This window comes from Haliotis cracherodii, unplaced genomic scaffold, assembly GCF_022045235.1.
Source record: "Haliotis cracherodii isolate W230 unplaced genomic scaffold, xgHalCrac1.p SCAF_1, whole genome shotgun sequence".
Classification (NCBI taxonomy): Eukaryota; Metazoa; Mollusca; class Gastropoda; order Lepetellida; family Haliotidae; genus Haliotis; species Haliotis cracherodii.
The window spans coordinates 78,230,803-78,250,285 of NW_027266264.1; the positions used below are offsets into that span (position 1 = coordinate 78,230,803).

The 19,483-nt window shown below is 42.9% G+C and overlaps 2 protein-coding genes across 3 annotated transcripts in view; both read left to right on the forward strand.

Moving 5' to 3' along the window:
* LOC139478740 (unconventional myosin-Ie-like) overlaps positions 1–19,483 on the forward strand; it is a 61,843-nt gene that overhangs the window by 22,549 nt on the left and 19,811 nt on the right. For both annotated transcript variants that reach the window (XM_071261386.1, XM_071261472.1), the window contains exons 4-22: positions 230–324; positions 5,241–5,328; positions 6,372–6,461; positions 7,678–7,755; positions 8,136–8,220; positions 9,090–9,193; positions 9,774–9,906; positions 10,450–10,646; positions 10,932–11,099; positions 12,040–12,210; positions 12,402–12,482; positions 13,440–13,525; positions 14,075–14,156; positions 14,396–14,502; positions 15,112–15,210; positions 16,201–16,345; positions 17,119–17,233; positions 18,088–18,257; positions 18,923–18,982. In XM_071261386.1, the coding sequence (XP_071117487.1) occupies positions 230–324; positions 5,241–5,328; positions 6,372–6,461; positions 7,678–7,755; positions 8,136–8,220; positions 9,090–9,193; positions 9,774–9,906; positions 10,450–10,646; positions 10,932–11,099; positions 12,040–12,210; positions 12,402–12,482; positions 13,440–13,525; positions 14,075–14,156; positions 14,396–14,502; positions 15,112–15,210; positions 16,201–16,345; positions 17,119–17,233; positions 18,088–18,257; positions 18,923–18,982 (2,154 nt within the window). The remainder of the gene's footprint in view (positions 1–229; positions 325–5,240; positions 5,329–6,371; positions 6,462–7,677; positions 7,756–8,135; positions 8,221–9,089; positions 9,194–9,773; positions 9,907–10,449; positions 10,647–10,931; positions 11,100–12,039; positions 12,211–12,401; positions 12,483–13,439; positions 13,526–14,074; positions 14,157–14,395; positions 14,503–15,111; positions 15,211–16,200; positions 16,346–17,118; positions 17,234–18,087; positions 18,258–18,922; positions 18,983–19,483) is intronic.
* On the forward strand, positions 3,054–4,867 carry LOC139474059 (uncharacterized). Its single transcript, XM_071256922.1, has 2 exons — positions 3,054–3,977; positions 4,817–4,867. Exons 1-2 carry the CDS (start codon positions 3,054–3,056, stop codon positions 4,865–4,867), a joined length of 975 nt encoding a protein of 324 aa, XP_071113023.1.

The following is a 19,483-nucleotide window of genomic DNA, read 5'->3' on the forward strand; positions in this document are numbered from 1 at the left end:
CCTCAGTTGACATGCCAGCATGACATGTGGTCTTTCTTCAGAGTTCTTCCGTCATCATCATCAGTGATCATTAGAAAATTAGAAAGTTTGAATTTTTGAAAAAATTAAGCATGTAAAAAAATAATGATTATCAGACAACTGTGATTTCAGAAACACTACATTTGATAAGCCTGTTTAAACTTGTTTGAATCACTAACTGCTTGTGTGATGTGTGATGTGTTATTTCCAGGCCCAGTATGAGAACCCCCCTCATGTGTACGCCCTCACAGACAACATGTATCGGAACATGCTGATAGAGATGGAGAACCAGTGTGTCATTATCAGGTACTTCAGCATGAACAGCCCTTGTAGTTACCAGTACTAGAACTCCAAGTACTCCCAACTATCCCAGTACCGAGTGCTCATATTTCAGCATCGTCAAGTACTCGACTACCACGATACTCCACTCCCCCAGTACTCCCATACTCCAGTATCCCACTACCCCCAGTACTCCCAATATTTCAGTGTCCCAGTACCCCCAGTACTCCCAATACTCCAGTATCCCAGTACCCCTAGTACCCCCAGTACTCCCAATACTCTGGTATCCCACTACCCCCAGTACTCCCAATAGTTCAGTGTCCCACTACCCCCAGTACTCCCAATACTTCAGTGTCCCAGTACCCCCAGTACTCCCAATACTCCAGTATACCACTACCCCGAGTACTCCCAATACTTCAGTGTGCCACTACCCCCAGAACTCCCAATACTCCAGTATCCCACTATCCCCAGTACTCCCAACACTCCAGTATCCCACTACCCCCAGTACTCCCAATACTTCAGTGTCCCAGTACCCCCAGTACTCCCGATACTTCAGTGTCCCACTACCCCCAGTACTCCCAATACTCGAGTATCCCACTACCCCCAGTACTCCCAATACTTCAGTATCCCAGTACCCTCAGTACTCCCAATACTCCAGTATCCCACTACCCCAAGTACTCACAATACCCCAGTGTCCTAGTACCCCCAGTACTCCCAATACTCAAGTATCCCAGTACCCCCAGTACTCCCAATACTCCAGTATCCCAGTACCCCTAATACCCCCAGTACTCCCAATACTCTGGTATCCCACTACCCCCAGTACTCCCAATAGTTCAGTGTCCCACTACCCCCAGTACTCCCAATACTTCAGTGTCCCAGTACCCCCAGTACTCCCAATACTCCAGTATACCACTACCCCGAGTACTCCCAATACTTCAGTGTGCCACTACCCCCAGAACTCCCTATACTCCAGTATCCCACTATCCCCAGTACTCCCAATACTCCAGTATCCCACTACCCCCAGTACTCCCAATACTTCAGTGTCCCAGTACCCCCAGTACTCCCAATACTCCAGTATACCACTACCCCGAGTACTCCCAATACTTCAGTGTGCCACTACCCCCAGAACTCCCTATACTCCAGTATCCCACTATCCCCAGTACTCCCAATACTCCAGTATCCCACTACCCCCAGTACTCCCAATACTCGAGTATCCCACTACCCCCAGTACTCCCAATACTTCAGTATCCCAGTACCCTCAGTACTATCAATACTTCAGTGTCCCAGTACCCCCAGTACTCCCAATACTCCAGTATCCCAGTACCCCTAGTACCCCCAGTACTCCCAATACTCCAGTATCCCACTACCCCCAGTACTCCCAATACTTCAGTGTCCCAGTACCGCCAGTACTCCCAATACTCCAGTATCCCAGTACCCCCAGTACTCCCAATACTCCAGTATCCGAGCACCCTCAGTACTCCCAGTACTCCCAATACTCCAATATCCCAGTACCCCTAATACTTCAGTATCCGGGTATCTCCAGTACTCCCAATACTCCAGTATTCCAGTACTTCCAATACTCCCGTACGCAGTAACCACAATACTCCAGTATGTTCAGTACCCAATACTCTTGTAGCCTGCACTCCCAAGGATCCCAGTACCTCCAGTACCCCAAGTACTCCACTACCCCAATACTGAAGTACCCCAAGCCCTCCCCAAGCTACTCCCAATACTGCAGTATCCCCAGTATTCCAAATACTCCACTACCCCATTACCCCCATTTCCTCACTACCCCAATACTCCCAGTACCCCCAATACTCCACTACCCCAGTACCCCCAATACTCCCACTACCCCAGTACCATCAGTACCCCAATACTCCACTACCCCAGTACCCCCAATGCTCCACTACCCCAGTAACCCCAATGCTCATCTACCCCAGTACTCCCAATACTCCACTACCCCAGTACACCCAGTACTCCCAATACTCCAGTACCGTCAGTACCCCACTACCCCAGTACACCCAATACTCCCAATACCCCAGTACCATCAATACCCCAATACTCCACTACCCCAGTACACCCAATACACCCAATACCCCAGTACCATCAGTACACCCAATACCCCAGTACATCCAATACTCCACTAACCCAGTACATCCAATGCTCCCAATACCCCAGTACCATCAGTACCATCAGTACCCCAATACTCCACTAACTCAGTACACCCAATACTCCCAATACCCCAGTAATGCAGTACCCCAATACTCCACTACCCCAGTACACCCAATGCTCCCAATACCCCAATACCATCAATACCCCAATATTCCACTACCCCAGTACACCCAATACTCCCAATACCCCATTACCATCAGTACCCCAATACTCCACTACCCCAGTACACCCAATACTCCCAATACCCCAGTACCATCAGTACCCCAATACTCCACTAACTCAGTACACCCAATACTCCCAATACCCCAGTAATGCAGTACCCCAATACTCCACTACCCCAGTACACCCAATGCTCCCAATACCCCAGTACCATCAGTACCCCAATACTCCACTACCCCAGTACACCCAATACTCCCAATACCCCATTACCATCAGTACCCCAATACTCCACTACCCCAGTACACCCAATACTCCCAATACCCCAGTACCATCAGTACCCCAATACTCCACTAACTCAGTACACCCAATACTCCCAATACCCCAGTAATGCAGTACCCCAATACTCCACTACCCCAGTACACCCAATGCTCCCAATACCCCAGTACCATCAGTACCCCAATACTCCACTACCCCAGTACACCCAATACTCCCAATACCCCAGTACCCCCAATACTCCACTACCCCAGTACCCCCAATACTCCACTACCCCAGTACCCTCAATATTCCACTACCCCAGTACCCTCAATATTCCACTACCCCAGTACCCCAATACTCCACTACCCCAGTACACCCAATACTCCAGTAATGCAGTACCCCAATACTCCACTACCCCAGTACACCCAATGCTCCCAATACCCCAGTACCATCAGTACCCCAATACTCCACTACCCCAGTACACCCAATGCTCCCAATACCCCAGTACCCCAGTACCCCCAATACTCCACTACCCCAGTACCCTCAATATTCCACTACCCCAGTACCCTCAATATTCCATTACCCCAGTACCCTCAATATTCCACTACCCCAGTACCCCCAATACTCCACTACCCCAGTACCCCCAATACTTCACTACCCCATTACCACCAATACTCCACAACCCCAGTACACCCAATACTCACAATACCCCAGTACCGTCAGTGCCCCACTACCCCAGTACACCCAATACTCCCAATACTCCCAGTACCCCCAATACTCCACTACCCCAGTACACCCAATACTCCCAGTACCCCCAATACTCCACTACCCCAGTACCATCAGTACCCCAATACTCCACTACCCCAGTACCCCAAATGCTCCACTACCCCAGTAACCCCAATGCTCAACTACCCCAGTACCCCCGACACTCCCAATACTCCAGTACCGTCAGTACCCCACTACCCCAGTACACCACATACTCCCAATACCCCAGTACCATCAGTACCATCAGTACCCCAATATTCCACTACCCCAGTACACCTAATACTCCCAATACCCCAGTACCATCAGTACCCCAATACTCCACTTCCACAGTACACCCAATGCTCCCAATACCCCAGTACCATCAGCACCATCAATACCCCAATACCCCACTACGCCAGTACACCCAATACTCGCAATACCCCAGTAACGTCAGTACCATCAGTACCCCAATATCCCAGTACATCCAATGCTCCACTACCCCAGTACATCCAATGCTCCCAATACCCCAGTACCATCAGTACCATCAGTACCCCAATATTCCACTACCCCAGTACACCCAATACTCTCATTTCCCCAGTAATGCAGTACCCCAATACTCCACTACCCCAGTACACCCAATGCTCCCAATACCCCAATACCCCAGTACCATCAGTACCCCAATACTCCACTACCCCAGTACACCCAATACTCCCAATACCCCAGTACCATCAGTACCCCAATACTCCACTACCCCAGTACACCCAATGCTCCCAATACCCCAGTACCATCAGTACCCCAATACTCCACTACCCCAGTACACCCAATACTCCCAATACCCCAGTACCATCAGTACCCCAATACTCCACTACCCCAGTACACCCAATACTCCCAATACCCCAGTACCATCAGTACCCCAATACTCCACTACCCAAGTACACCCAATACTCCCAATACCCCATTACCATCAGTACCCCAATACTCCACTACCCAAGTACACCCAATACTCCCAATACCCCAGTACCATCAGTACCCCAATACTCCACTGCCCCAGTACACCCAATACTCCCAATACTCCAGTACCGTCAGTATCCCACTACCCCAGTACACCAAATACTTCCAATACCCCAGTACCGTCAGTACCCCAATACTCCACTACCCCAGTACGGTCAGTACCCCATCCTTGTTGTAGAGAGAGCAGCTGATGATGACCTTGGAGAATGTGTGTCACTATGGTTATTAATCATGTTATCAACCACCTGTGATATTGCCCGCCAGGCCTACACAAGTTGTTTACAGGGAAATAAACACACTCTCTCTATTCATGGTACATATTCTATATATAAACTGCTTGGTCTCATCACGAAAATGCTATAAGGAAATATATGGTAATACCTGTACTTAAAAAATTCAGTTACCGTATTCAAGTTTTTACTCCCTTGAAATGTTTCCCTAAAGATAAAGTATCTTCTAAAACAAAAACAAAATGCCTGTTACATTTACAATGGTTGAAGGGTGTTAATGATTAAATTCTTCACTGACCACTATCTGATCGCGAGATATACATGTAATATATACCATGTAAGTACACTATATTCCTGTCATTTGTCCTGCAGTGGTGAGAGTGGAGCAGGCAAGACCGTGGCAGCAAAGTTCATCATGAGTTACATAGCTAAAGTGTCTGGAGGCGGAACCAGAGTACAGGTGAGCTTCATCAATGTCATTAACACCTGGTGTGTCTCAAGTGCCATTTGGCCTGCTAAGAAGCTGCAGTGTCAATGAAGGTGTTGACCTTCTTTCTCTCAAATGTAACGTTTCGTTAATGAGCCCGAGTCTAGTAATATTCTGTTTTGCCTAGTAAGCACAGCTAGTAATAGGATTATAACAACATCAAACTCATGAAAAACTGATACTTATGGCCACGTGTAGGCCCTAAAGACGAAAGCTTTTGGCTCAGACTGGTACAGATGCTAGTACCATTTTCAAGCTGGCCAAAAGTACTAGTACTGTATCAAAATGTGTCATGAAGAAGAAATATGACTCTGTCTTGATCCAACCGATTAACTCCATAAATCACCTCTGTACATGTGACTTCGTGGACCTGGATAATCTTATCTGCATCCTTATCTGCATCATGGTGTAATATTTACTCAAATCTTGTCTCGAACTAAAGATAACTCTGTACATTTCTGTCATCACTAGTCCCCAATGCTTGCTGTAAGAGATGAGTTTTATTTATGATGAGGTGATTGCAGTGTGCTCCTTGACTGATTGTGTGCAACTCATGGATTGTTGCCATCAGTCACTGGTATGCCTGGCCCAAATTTAATTGATAATAGGTCCAATGATGCCTAGTGTAAAACCACTAGCTCTTCACCCCTTCTGTTCTCTCTTGCTGTGAAAGTCTCACGATAGGCCGCCATAGTACGAAGATCAGCGTCTAACGGGATCAGATGATCAGGCTCGCTGACTTGGTTGATGCATGTCATCGTATCCCAATTACATAGATTGATGCTCATGATGTCAATCACTGGATTGTCTGGTCCAGACTCGATTATTTACAGACCACCGTCATATGGCTTTGATATTGCTGAGTGCGGCGTTAAACAACAAACAAACAAACAAAACAAAGATCAGTGATCCACATATGACCATCAATACCAATCAACTACACTTGATGATCTAAAGCGTAATGCACTATACCTTCCAAGTTTCTGTGAATTATCCTAGCGTTTGTCTCTTTGCAGCATGTAAAAGACGTCATTTTGGAATCCAACCCATTACTAGAAGCATTTGGAAATGCCAAGACTGTTCGCAACAACAATTCAAGTAGATTCGTAAGTTTCATCATCATGTCTCTGAATTGTATTTCTGATTGACTGCCTCCGTGGTCCAGTGGATAGAGATGACCACATTCCCTAGCATGGACATTTAACAGCTCTCCAAAGAGTATAGTGATGCATACTCGTCACTACAACGCATTTTCCATTTTAGTTTGTTCTTGTGCAATGATCATGTACTTGTGAATAGACTGCCTGGTTGGAGAGCGGAAGGTGGGAGGTTCATTCCCTGGCCCTGTCATACCAAAACACGCTAAAAGATGGTTGTTGTTACCCTGCCTGCAGCTCAGCATTAAGATAAAGCCAGGACTGGCCGGCTCAAAGCCAGTTTACTGTTTCTGCGTGGGGTATCCATGTTAAACTCAGTACTCTGGTTTCTTCCAGGGCTAGCTCTATAAAATATACATTAGTCTCGACTAGTACAAGCCGCTCACCCCGCTTTTCACATAGGGCCATCTTAAAGCTGATTGGGTGGACAACACACAAAAACAATCATGAGCACAATAGAACAGTCTTCAGCACAATAGGAGAACAATCGTGAGCACAATAGAACAATCTTGAGCACAATAGAACAATTGTGAGCACATTATGAGAACAATCTTGAGCACAATAGGAGAACAATCATGAGCACAATAGAACAATCTTGAGCACAATAGGAGAACAATCATGAGCACAATAGAACAATCTTGAGCACAATAGGAGAACAGTCATGAGCACAATAGAACAATCTTGAGCACAATAGAACAATCTTGAGCACAATAGAACAATCATGAGCACAATATGAGAACAATCTTGAGCACAATAGAACAATCTTGAGCACAATAGGAGAACAATCATGAGCACAATAGAACAATCGTGAGCACAATAGAACAATTGTGAGCACATTATGAAAACAATCTTGAGCACAATAGGAAAACAATCTTGAGCACATAGGAGAACAATTGTGAACACAACAGAACAATATTGAGCACAATAGAACAATCGTCAGTACAATAGGAGAACAATCTTGAGCACATTGAACAATCTTGAGCACAATAGGAAAACAATTGTCAGCACATAGGAGAACAATCTTGAGCCCATAGGAGCAGTCTGGTGATGCAGCCACGCACTGAATTTGTTCCGCTATATTAACACGACAGTGAATGTTTTATCATCTGTATAGTGAAGAACATACTGAGGTGTTTCAGACGATGGTGTTTCAATTTGATTTCAGGGCAAATATGTTGAAATCCAGTTCAGTCGAGGAGGTGAGCCCGATGGTGGGAAAATCTCCAACTTCCTGCTGGAAAAGGTTGGTGTGTTGGACCTGCTGGAACACTTGCAATAATGAATATATACAAGTTCAAGAAATAGCCTCCTGTAGTCAATATTTACAGTGTTTTAAGATTAAGATGATATTGAATTGAATTGAATTTAAATTTTGAAAGTTTTTGCATTGGGAAAAATATTCAAAACTCAATGTCTGAGTGAATAATGCACACACCCCTCTTCCATGTCAACACAACTTTTGTGGGAAGAAGTGAGCTCAAGAAAATATGGTGGACGCAACTACATCAACCATTACTCTCTATGCCTGACTCTTGTAAGTAATTGCAATGGTCCTAGACACTAACAAACTGCACATGTTGATCATACAATATTTATGCCTTCTATTCCTTCATTTCCTCGCAGTCTCGAGTAGTTTCCCAAAACCCAAGTGAGCGAGGATTTCATATATTCTATCAGCTGTGTGCTGGGGCCACAGCTCAGCTCAAAGGTAAGATGGCCGCTCAATATCCACGTCTTCTTCATATGCACGATTTCAGATTCAGAATTGTGTTCAGCAGTCATATGTTTTTAATAGACATGAATATACTCAACAGCTGACTATGAAACACTAAGAGGAATGTATTGTCTATATTGCCATGAATGAGTGAGGGGGATGAAAATCCCTGCCATACATAGTCAAGTCACTATATCATTGTATATTGCAGAAAATTGCTAATACTTAGTTTAATTCACTTCATTTGTAGCCTTGGTTACTGTGATTTGTGATTGTGGGAAAAAGCACTTAAACAGAAAAAATAATTTTTGAAAAATCTGTTAATCACCTAAAGACAGATTCATGGTACTTAAAGGAAATAGTTCATTTCTCTCTTTTTTGCACTGTCACGTCCTTTTTACATAACATACATTTCACTCCACTTCATAGATTACGGGTAACCTATCAGTGTTCAGAAATGTGTATAGATATTGCCTCAAAGTTTATTTACGTTGTCCTTACAGACAGCCCAGTCTCTTGTCATGCTCAGTTGCGTGAGCAAGGTAATTGACTCAAGGCATCTTGTTAGACAACAGGGAAGAAGCCAGAGATTAGTGCCCCTTTAAAAACCATTGCCTAAATTATGTACGAAGTTATGGACCAACACAGACACGTTAAGGACATACATGGAACTGGCTTCATCTGTCTTGTATTTCATCAAAGTGAAAAGTTTTTTTTCGGATGGAAAAGTTGTAGATGTCATAACACCACACACACACACACTTGAATCATGTTCGCCATTGTCAGTATGTACTGTTCCTTGAAGCAAGAATACTTCGTTATTATTTAGGTACATTTTTGTGACTGAAGTTTGTGTGTTGCAGACAACTTAGGTATAACAACTCCCGACTACTACTACTACTTGAACCAGAGTGGCACCTACAAGGTGGACGGCATGGACGACGTCCAGGAGTTCCAGGACACTCTGGTACATGGCTTTCACTTTTCTACATGTAGTCCATGGGCATTCTTGGTTAGAACTGGTCCCCAGCTACCTATGCTGGTCTTAAAGATCACTTACTTAAGGCTTTCCTCTGACATTAAGCTCACAAGCATTGATAGAAGTGGCATACTGTTCAAAGCAGCGTTTCACTCACTCACTCACTCACTCACTCACTCACTCACTCACTCACTCACTCACTCACTCACTCACTCACTCACTCACTCACTCACTCACTTAAGAGGTGACCAAATGGATTAGATGGTCAGATTCAGTGACTTGGTTCATTACAAGTCATTGTACCCCAATGACGTGGATCATTGCTAACCCATCACTGAAATATCTGATCCACACCCGATTATTTACAAACAGCTGTCATGTAGCTTGAATATTGCTGAATGTGGCGACTACAAACAAACTAATCCTCTTCTCGTTTTGCAGCAAAAGACACTATGGGTAATACAGAGAATACACAGAATTACAGATTTTCGGAACCAAATTAATAAATTCTGTCAGTCAGAAGTGAGCCTTGCAAGTTAATTTCACATGTTCTCCCTTAATCCTCCAGCGAGCTATGCAGGTGATTGGTATTCCTGAAGACGTACAGAACGACGTTCTCTCCATTGTGGCTGGCATTCTACATCTAGGCAACATCAGCTTCCAAGAGGAAGGCAACTATGCTGGCATAGCCAATGATGATTGTAAGTTAGAGTATGTGTTGGGTTTAGGACTATAGCTTACCTGGCCTGAAAGTGTGGACGTGTTAGTTGTCCTCATACATTCACAAGAGTTTGTTTTATTTTGAATTTTGCTAAATTTAGGGTAGATTAATCCTTTTAAAGAGGATAAGAAAGGCTGTAGTCAAGTTGAAAAAAGGAGGAAAAGTATTTTTAATTGATATTCCAAATCCCAGTGTGTTTTACTGACCCATGAAGACCCTGGTTAGAATAGGTTTTCAGCGACCATGCTTGTCGTAAGAGGCTACTAACGGGACCGGGTGGTCAGGCTCGCTGACTTGGTTGATGCATGTGGGTGCATGTCATCATGTCCCAATTGTGTGGCTCGATGCTCATTATGTCAATCATAATGGTCTTGACTCGATTATTTACAGACTGAGGTCATGTTGGTTGAATATTGCTGAGTGCGGCGTTACACAATAAACACACAAAAATACTATGTGTATATAGTCAAATGGGCAGTAGTTTGGGCAGATAGTAATCATTTCTTTGCTTAACAATTTTCAGTCCTGGCTTTCCCGGCTTTTCTACTGGGCATTGATGGCGAGCTACTTCGCACCAAGCTGACCGGGCGTGTCATGGACAGCAAATGGGGAGGCAAGACGGAGAGTATTGAAATGAAACTTAACAAGGAACAGGCCGAGTTCACCAGAGATGCTCTTGCCAAGGCCATCTACACACGTGTGTTCGACTATCTGGTAGAGGTGAGTAAACTTATTGACACCTGGTCATGCATGTCATGCCACATGGCAGCAATAGGCACCTCATGTCCTAACTCTATATAGTCAGCCTCAAGGATGTCATTGTATCCCATTTGCATAGATCGATGCCCCTGATGTCAATCACTGGATTGTCTGGTCCAGACCCTATTATTTACAGACCACCGTCATATAGCTGGACTATTGCTGTGTGCAGCGTTAAACAACAAACAAACAAACAAACACAAGCTTTACATTGTTGTGGTGACCTGTCATTTCTCACTGTTTCAGTCGGTCAACTGTGCTATGCAGAAGGAGACGGAGGAAGTCAACATTGGGATTCTGGATATATACGGGTTTGAAATCTTTGCCAAGAATGGATTTGAGCAGTTCTGTATAAACTATGTCAACGAGAAACTACAGCAGATCTTCATAGAGCTGACCCTGAAGGCAGAGCAGGTACAGCCTTCGCCTATCCCAGGTCTTCTGGGGGTCTTCTTGTATGCTGGAGGAAGTGTGGCATGTCTGCTCAGTTCATGAAAAGAGCACATTTCATTGCAAACGATAGAGTTGATGTTGCCTCACTTATCTTAGTTGTTCTGGTAGATGGATGTTTTATTATGGCAAGCTTGATGCAGAAAGGGAAACACGCTCCCAAAACATTCAGTATTGTACTACAGTTTCAGTTTAGGTAGTTGGCCCGAGAAGACTGCTGGTTATAGTGTTTGCTTCAAGGTTCGATTCCTCATACTAGTATCATCCTGTGATGCCATTGTCAATGTCCCACACATAATACAATATGGCTCAAACTGGTGTAAACCTACAATATTCACCCATGTGAATGAAAATATAAGTAACCATTCAAACATTATGCAGCGGTTCAAGGGAGACAGTTCCACTGAATACCTAATCCATTATAGATCTACATGTGGCTTAAGTTTGACCTCAATCCATACTACTACCACTACTACTACTACTACCACTAGTACTGCTACTGCTACTACTACTACTACTACTACTACTACTACTACTACTACTTCTACTACTACTACTGCTGCTACTACTACTACTACTACCACTACTACCAGTACTGTTACTACTACTTCTACTGCTGCTGCTACTGCTACTGCTACTACTACTACTACTACTACTACTACTACTTCTACTACTACTACTACTACTACTACTACCACTACTACCACTACTACCAGTACTGTTACTACTACTTCTACTGCTGCTGCTACTACTACTACTACTACTACTACTACTACCAGTACTGTTACTACTACTTCTACTGCTACTGCTACTGCTATTGCTACTACTACTGTTACTACTACTTCTACTGCTACTGCTACTACTGAAGTAGAACTACTCCATTGAACCTTTCTGTGATTTCCAGGAGGAATACGTACAGGAGGGCATCAAGTGGACACCCATTGACTACTTCAACAACAAGATCGTGTGTGACGTGATCGAGTCCAAGAGCCCCCCTGGAATCATGTGTGTGGTGGACGACATCTGTGCCACCATGCATGCCGTGTCAGAGGGGGCCGATCAGAAACTGCTCATGGTGAGACTCATGTTCTGTGAAGTCTCGACCGATTTACCGTTTGATTCCTCATAACTGTCACTGACTTAGAAACTCTAGATTCCTTGATTCATCCAAGTAGAATCTGTCTACATGATAATATGACATGCTGTCTCGGTCTCTTGAAATTCCACTTGATGCGAGTCGGTTGTAGCTAGTGTTGTCTATTTCAGAAACTGCAAGGTGCTGTAGGGTCTCACGAGCACTATCAGGGATCTAACACAGGGTTCATCATACACCACTATGCTGGCAAGGTGAGGGGATGACCATTGTTTACCTGTTCCAGTTGCAGCATTGACTTGTCACTTTGTCACCTTACACTTCGAGAAAAAATGCTTTTTATAATGGGTGTGAGGCTACAAATTAAGAGTCTTATGAAGACCCTTGACCGCCTCCGTGGCCTAATGGTAGAGCGTCCGCCTGGAGAGTGGAAGGTCAGAGTTTCGATCCCCAGCCGCGTCATACCAAAAGACGTTAAAAGATGGTACTTGTTGTTACCCTGTCTTGAGCTCGGCATTAAGGGGCTAAAACAAGGACTGGTCGGCTCGGAGTCAGTATACTGTGTCTGAGTAGGATATTCATATAAAACTGCGGCATGGTATCTCAGTGTGCTAGCACTATAAATCGATATGAGTCCGGACTAGTACAAGCAGCCACACACACACACATAAACGTGCATGCACTTCGCTATATAAGTGCAATAATCTTGGACGCGATGTTAAACCCTATTTCACCTCACCTCTGAAGACCCTCCCTTAAGTTTGGTCATATTTAAACATACAGCTTCAGTTGGTTTTCTCAAGCACATGCTTAAGACAGATGTTACAGACTCCATACCTGACATATAACATAGATTATAACCCCGGGGAGTTTGTCTGGCATCTCATTAGATTATATTGAAGGTCAAGGTAACTCCGTATGATCTAGGCATTAAAACAGCATGTCTACAAGATAACTTAAGTATTAGTGATTGGAATTTGAAAAAAAACTTAGTGTACATGATAAACTTTCAAGCTCAGTATGTCAAATTATGAGATGTGGTTGAAATTTCATGAACTTTCAGATTAATGCATGAAAAAGTCAAAGCTTTTTACAGTTAAGAAAAGTAACTAACTCTACACCAATCATATGTGTTGATTGTATCACATGACTTGTAAATAGTCTAAAATGCGAATGCAGTGGGATATAAACGTTACATTCTTTTGTTTCAGGTGTCCTACGAGGCAGAAGGATTTTGTGAAAGGAATCGTGATGTTTTATTTACTGATCTCATTCAGCTGATGCAGTCAAGTCAAAAGTAAGGACACAATTGTGTATCTAGGTTTGTCAGCACCATACCCATGCTTGTAGGTTTCACCAAAGTGTTTAATGTATAGGACCTGCATCACTCCCTTGGGCTCCTGCCTTTCTTCATACATTAAGCTTGCATGCCATAATGACTGGAATACTGTTTAAAGCAGGGGGCACGGGTGGCCCAGTCGTCTAAGGTGCCATGATTCGCTGTCCAGAGTTGCGTCCCTTGGGCACGCCAGAAACCTATGATTGTGGGTTCGAATCCTGGTTCGCCCCCATTATGTTTCTAAGTTTGTCAGCATCATACCCATGCTCGTGGGTTTCACCGAAGTGGTAAACGTACGAGACCTGCATCACCTCGGGCTTTCCTCCCACATTAAGCTGACACGCCGCGATATAACTGGAATACTGTTAAAAGCGGTGTTAAACCCAACTCACTCACTCACTCAAAGCAGAGAAAAAAAACCCACCTCACTCACTCACTATTAAGAAAGTACTGTGTTGTATTAAAGATTATTTTACCAACAATGTGTGTGCTATTGGTGTTTTTCAGTGCATTTATTGCAAGTCTATTTCCTGAGAATGTCAGTTCCCAAACCAAGAGTCGTCCTACCACAGCCAGCAGCAAGATCCGAGTGAGTCTGTTGCCTATTTATACATTCTTGGTTCAACATTTCATCAGTGAGAAACGCAAAGCAAATCTGAAAAATAATTTCAAAAACTTAAATTTGTGCAAGGAATTGTTTCTGTCCAGTTTTCCAATGTGAAAATGTCTAATGTATGTCAGACAGCTAGGCTGTAGATGGCATATTTCCAAACAGTGTTAAGCCTCATCTCAAGTTTAGTTGTTTATCTCATATTTTTATGTCCACAGACTCAGGCCAATAAACTAGTGACAACATTAATGAAGTGTACGCCTCACTACATCCGATGTATCAAGCCAAACGAAACAAAGAAAGCCAGAGACTGGGAGGAAAGCAGGTCTGAATAGTTATCTCCCCTTAATAGAGCATCTTCACCTTGAAGAAAGGTTTCAAATCTTTTGCCTATGATTTAATTAGGAGATAAATGTAATGTGTTTTCAATGTACAGCTCGGTTACTTTAGATTTAATTGAATTTGGAACTGAACTCTCAGCATGAGGTTTCAAATGTTATTTTCAGCATGGTGATGTGGCCATCAAATCGGCTTTTATAATCAGAGGTCGTTATTGTGATTTGATTCCTCTGATTGACCAATCAGAATCATTGATTTTCTAAATTCATGGTAGAATAAAGAAAACTACATGTCGTGAGATAGCCCAGTGGTGATTGTGATACCATTATTCAATGTTGCTCTGTTTGATTCTCCGCTGGAGTCAGTGGTGTCAACTGCTATCACTGCAGTATTAGCAAACCAGTTTCCTATTCTCAATCAGTTCTCTCCAAAGTATTCTGAAAATTTGAGTCAACATGTCCTTTAAGATATGTAATTATTATATGATTTAAAAGGTGCAGCTGTCCATATTAATACACACATGGTTGATAACATTTGCTTGGTCGTTCATTGCCACCTATGTGTTTGGGTCTGATGTGGGATTATTGTCTTCCAGAGTTAAACATCAAGTGGAATACCTGGGCTTAAAGGAAAACATCCGGGTCCGAAGAGCTGGCTTTGCCTTCAGAAGAGAGTTCACCAAATTCATCAAGAGGTGGGTTCATGCATTTACAACTGTTTGTGGGAGAATAAGAATTTAGAACAGGAATACATGAACACTTTGCCTGGTTAAGGGACATTATGAAGAAATCAGAGGCACCACAGTTTATCTTGGCAGTCTTGGCCTGAAAGTGTTATCTCCAAAATAACATTTGTTACATTTGACCACTTTCTAAATGACATTGTGTGTTCATAGCTTTCAGCCATGGGAGACATGCCAATTTACACTGTCAGAGGGGTACACAAAGTATGTGATCTAGACTATCAGTTGTCAGACTTTCATTTTTGTGGAAGCCTCGGTGGCTGAGTGGATTCGATGGCTGACTTTGTGTACTGGTGATTAGTAGCCTCACTCCGTCAGTGTGGGTTCGAATCCCGGACAGGACTCAACCCCAAAAAGTACGAGAATCTGTACTTTACTGAGAAAGTGTTATCCCTAAAATGTAACATTTGTTACAAGAGTGCCTGAGCCATCTAAGGCATCGGTTAACTTAGAGTTGCAGCAAAATATTGCTAATAGCGGTATAAAACTAAAACTCACTCACTCACTTAGGCATGCCATTATCTATGATCATTGAGTTTAATATAATTATGTTTCTCTCTTTGTCTAAAACGGGGGGCACGGTTGGCCCAGTCGTCTAAGGCGCCGCGATTCGCTGTGCAGAGTTGCGTCCCTTAGAACGCCAGAAACCTATGATTGTGGGTTCGAATCCCGGTTCGCCCAGATTATGTTTCTAGGTTTGTCACCACCATACCCATGCTCGTGGGTTTCACCGAAGTGGTAAACGTCTAAGACCTGCATCACTTCGGGCTGTCCTCCCACATTAAGCTGACACGCCGTGATATGACTGGAATACTGTTAAAAGCGGTGTTAAACCCAACTCACTCACTCACTTTTTGTCTAAATCATACCCGTGCTGACATAGTGGTGTTACACATCACTCACTCACTCACTCACTCACTCACTCACTGTTGCATTCTTCAGATACAACGTCCTGACACCTGAGACCTACCCGACATGGCGAGGAGATCCACGTCAGGGCATCTCACACCTCATGAACTCCGTCAACATGGACCGAGACCAGTTTCAGATGGGGAAGACTAAAGTGTTCATCAAAAACCCAGAATCGGTGAGTTTAGTTTGTTCACTGTTCAAAACGCGTAGGAACTCCAGGTTAGAATGGGTCCACAGCAACCCTTGCTGATCATAAGAGGGGACTAAATGGAACGGGTTGTCAGACTCAGTGACTTGGTTGATGGTATGTCATCGTACCCTGATGACGTGGATTGTTGTTCATATTATAAATCATTGGATTGTCTGGTCCAGACTCCACTATTTACAGGCTGCTGTTATTTACCTGGAATATTGCTGAGTGCAGCATTAAATAACACACACACTCTCACTTTTCAAATTATTTATGTATTGGGTTGCTAGGCAGATATATTTTCTTGCATTAATGTGGCAGGCAGCGTAGTGACAGGTTTATATTTTTTATAATAAAGAAAGGATAATTAGTACTCAGATTAATATTGATCTGACAGAGTTGGCTCTGTGCCAGAAAAACAAATCATTTTAATTTTTTTGTTGTCATGTTGATGCATCATAACCAAAACTTTGAATTTGTCAAGCATCTTGTATTACAGATTTTTAGAGACTTGAAATTTATTATGGGTGGGCGAGCCGGTGTTATTGATGTTATTACTCTTATTGTATTTGGCTGACAACCACCCCCCACCCCATCTCACACAACCCTATAACCCCCACACCACCAACCCCACCTCCAAAATACTGTATCATGTTTGCAGCTGTTCCAAATGTGATGAATGTCATAGCCACTACTGTGTTGCCAATGTTTGTAAGCACCACACTGACTAACTATACCCTTGTTGTGTTGGTCTGCAGCTCTTTCTCCTGGAGGAGGTGAGAGAGAGGAAGTATGATAGCTTCGCCAGGGTTATTCAGAAAGCATACCGCAAACACTACGCCGTCAAACAGTATCTCAAACTCAGGGAAGAAGGTAAGTCTTCGACATCTTTTGTCAAGTCACCTTGACAGCATCAGATAGAACATAGGCTCCAATAGAACATGATCGTATATGTTTTAGTATGTTTGTGTTATTTGTTTCGGAATCTTTTATGATACAGATTCAGATATATCAGAGAGTTCTGAACGTTCGTTACAACATGTTGCCGAATCACTCCTTATCAGTGTGCATAGACAAGGTCAACTGAAAAATATCTAGGATATTTTCAATGAAGTCTTTGATAAAAATGCATCACGTATTTGATTAAAAAGAGGAGAAGCTAATTTAAGACCACCTGAATAAAGGACGGGGTGTGACTGAAAAGTTCTGAGCCTCACAAAGAAGGAATTGAGTAATAATGAAATCTTCTGTTGTGGTCATTACATTCATTGGAGTATGTCACAAAAACTTTAGTTATCTGAGCAAATTGTTTTGCCGTGACCAGTCAGTAAAATACATGGTCTGTGACATTTGGAAAACTTGAGGAATGTGCAGAGGTTATGCCTCTATACATCGTGTAATGTTCACAACAGAAGATGTTGCCTATTACACACTTCCTTCTGTGGGGAGCTCAGAACTTATCAATCAATTCTTTATAAATTCGCCCCATAAATGTTTGTTATGTTGATGCTGCTGTACCCATGGTAATTTTTAGTTTCTGATTATGAGAATTGTTTTGTCGACTGATGTAGTGATCAGGAACACTCTGGTAAGAGGAACCTGTATTGCATGGCTGGAAGCCCCCTTGTCAATAACATGGTCAAGTTTTTATTTAGACAGTTATTATGTGCAAAATGTTTTGTGTGTGTGCATTTTGTTATAGATGTAAATGTTTTCTTTTCTTTTAGCGTCTGATATTGTATTGAACAAGAAGGAGAGACGAAGGTACAGTCTCAACAGGAACTTTGTCGGGGACTACATTGGACTCGAGGACTCCCCTGAACTACGGGCCCTGGTTGGCAAGCGAGAGAGAATAGAATTTGCTCACCAAGTATTGAAGTATGATAGAAGGTTTAAGGTATGTGATATAGGGTGTTGAATGACTTGGTTGTGTTGGCACAAGAAAAGATCATGATCTTTCACGAATATCTCTGGTTTGTAAAACTATGTGACTGGTTCTGGAATCATGTTTACACTCCTCAAATCTTGGACCTTATCGTCTCTGGACAAATCAGTCTACTGAATCTGATAACTGCATGCAAAATTTTGAATTTGTATTATTAGCAAGCCTTTTCATATTCTTCATTTCCGTTTGGTAATTAGAGCAAAATGTGTATTTAAACAGAAAATAGAATGTTGTTCAGTTCAAAAGGATAACCGTGAAGATCCATACTTGCCGTAAAAGGCGACTATGCTTGTCGTAAAAGTGACTGGTGGGATCGGGTGGTCAGACTTACTGACTTGGTTAATGCATGTCATCGATCCCAATTGTGTAGATCGATGCTCATGATGTCAATCACTGGATTGATGGTCCAGACTCAAATATTTACAGAGGGCCATCATAAAGCTGGAATATTGCTGAGTGTGGCGTTAAACAACAAGACAAACAAACAATTCAAGTGGAACCATCTAAGATGCTCAATGTACTGGGAAAATCCGGTTTTGTGCAAACCAGTTTCCTTTTCTCTCTCATCTTTCAGAATGTTGCAGCACATAGTATTAAGATTTCCAAATGTGTTTCAGAGTGTGAAGAGAGACCTGCTTCTCACCACCAAGAACTTGTACCTGATAGGGTTAGAAACAGTGAGTGGCATTTAAGGACACATTTAACTGCTCCTGTGTTAATTTTGCATCTTATAAAAAATAACAGTAAGAAATTATGTTTTGTTTGCTGTTTTTACGATGTGCCAAGTGATTGATGTGATAATCATCCCCGTTAGTCATCATGTCATAGTATAAATCCAGACTTGATTATTTACTGGCTGCCTCATATAACTGGAATATTGCTGACTGCAGCAGTAAGCAACAGACAAACAAACAAAGATACATGCAAAACATGTAAAACATCTTTTATTTAGTGGTCTTCAGTTTCTTCCAAGAGCCAAGCTTAAGATATGCCACAGTTTGATTTAATGGCGTTCAAAGGATCTTGGCCCTGTTTAAAAAATGTTCTTAGCACTACAACTGTCTAAAATCTGTGTTAATGTATGGGAGATAGAACCAAAGCTCTTAAGTCGCTTTGTAGAACCAGGCCTTGAAAATGAAATGATAATGCTGAATATTGTCACCATTCCGTTGCTTAGG

Coding starts and splice junctions, on each gene's coding strand:
- LOC139474059 (XM_071256922.1), top strand. CDS start 3,054: ATGCTCCCAATACCCCAGTACCATCAGTACCCCAATACTCCACTACCC. Junction 3,978..4,816: donor CCCAATACTCCACTTCCACA/GTACACCCAATG, acceptor TCCTTGTTGTAG/AGAGAGCAGCTGATGATGAC.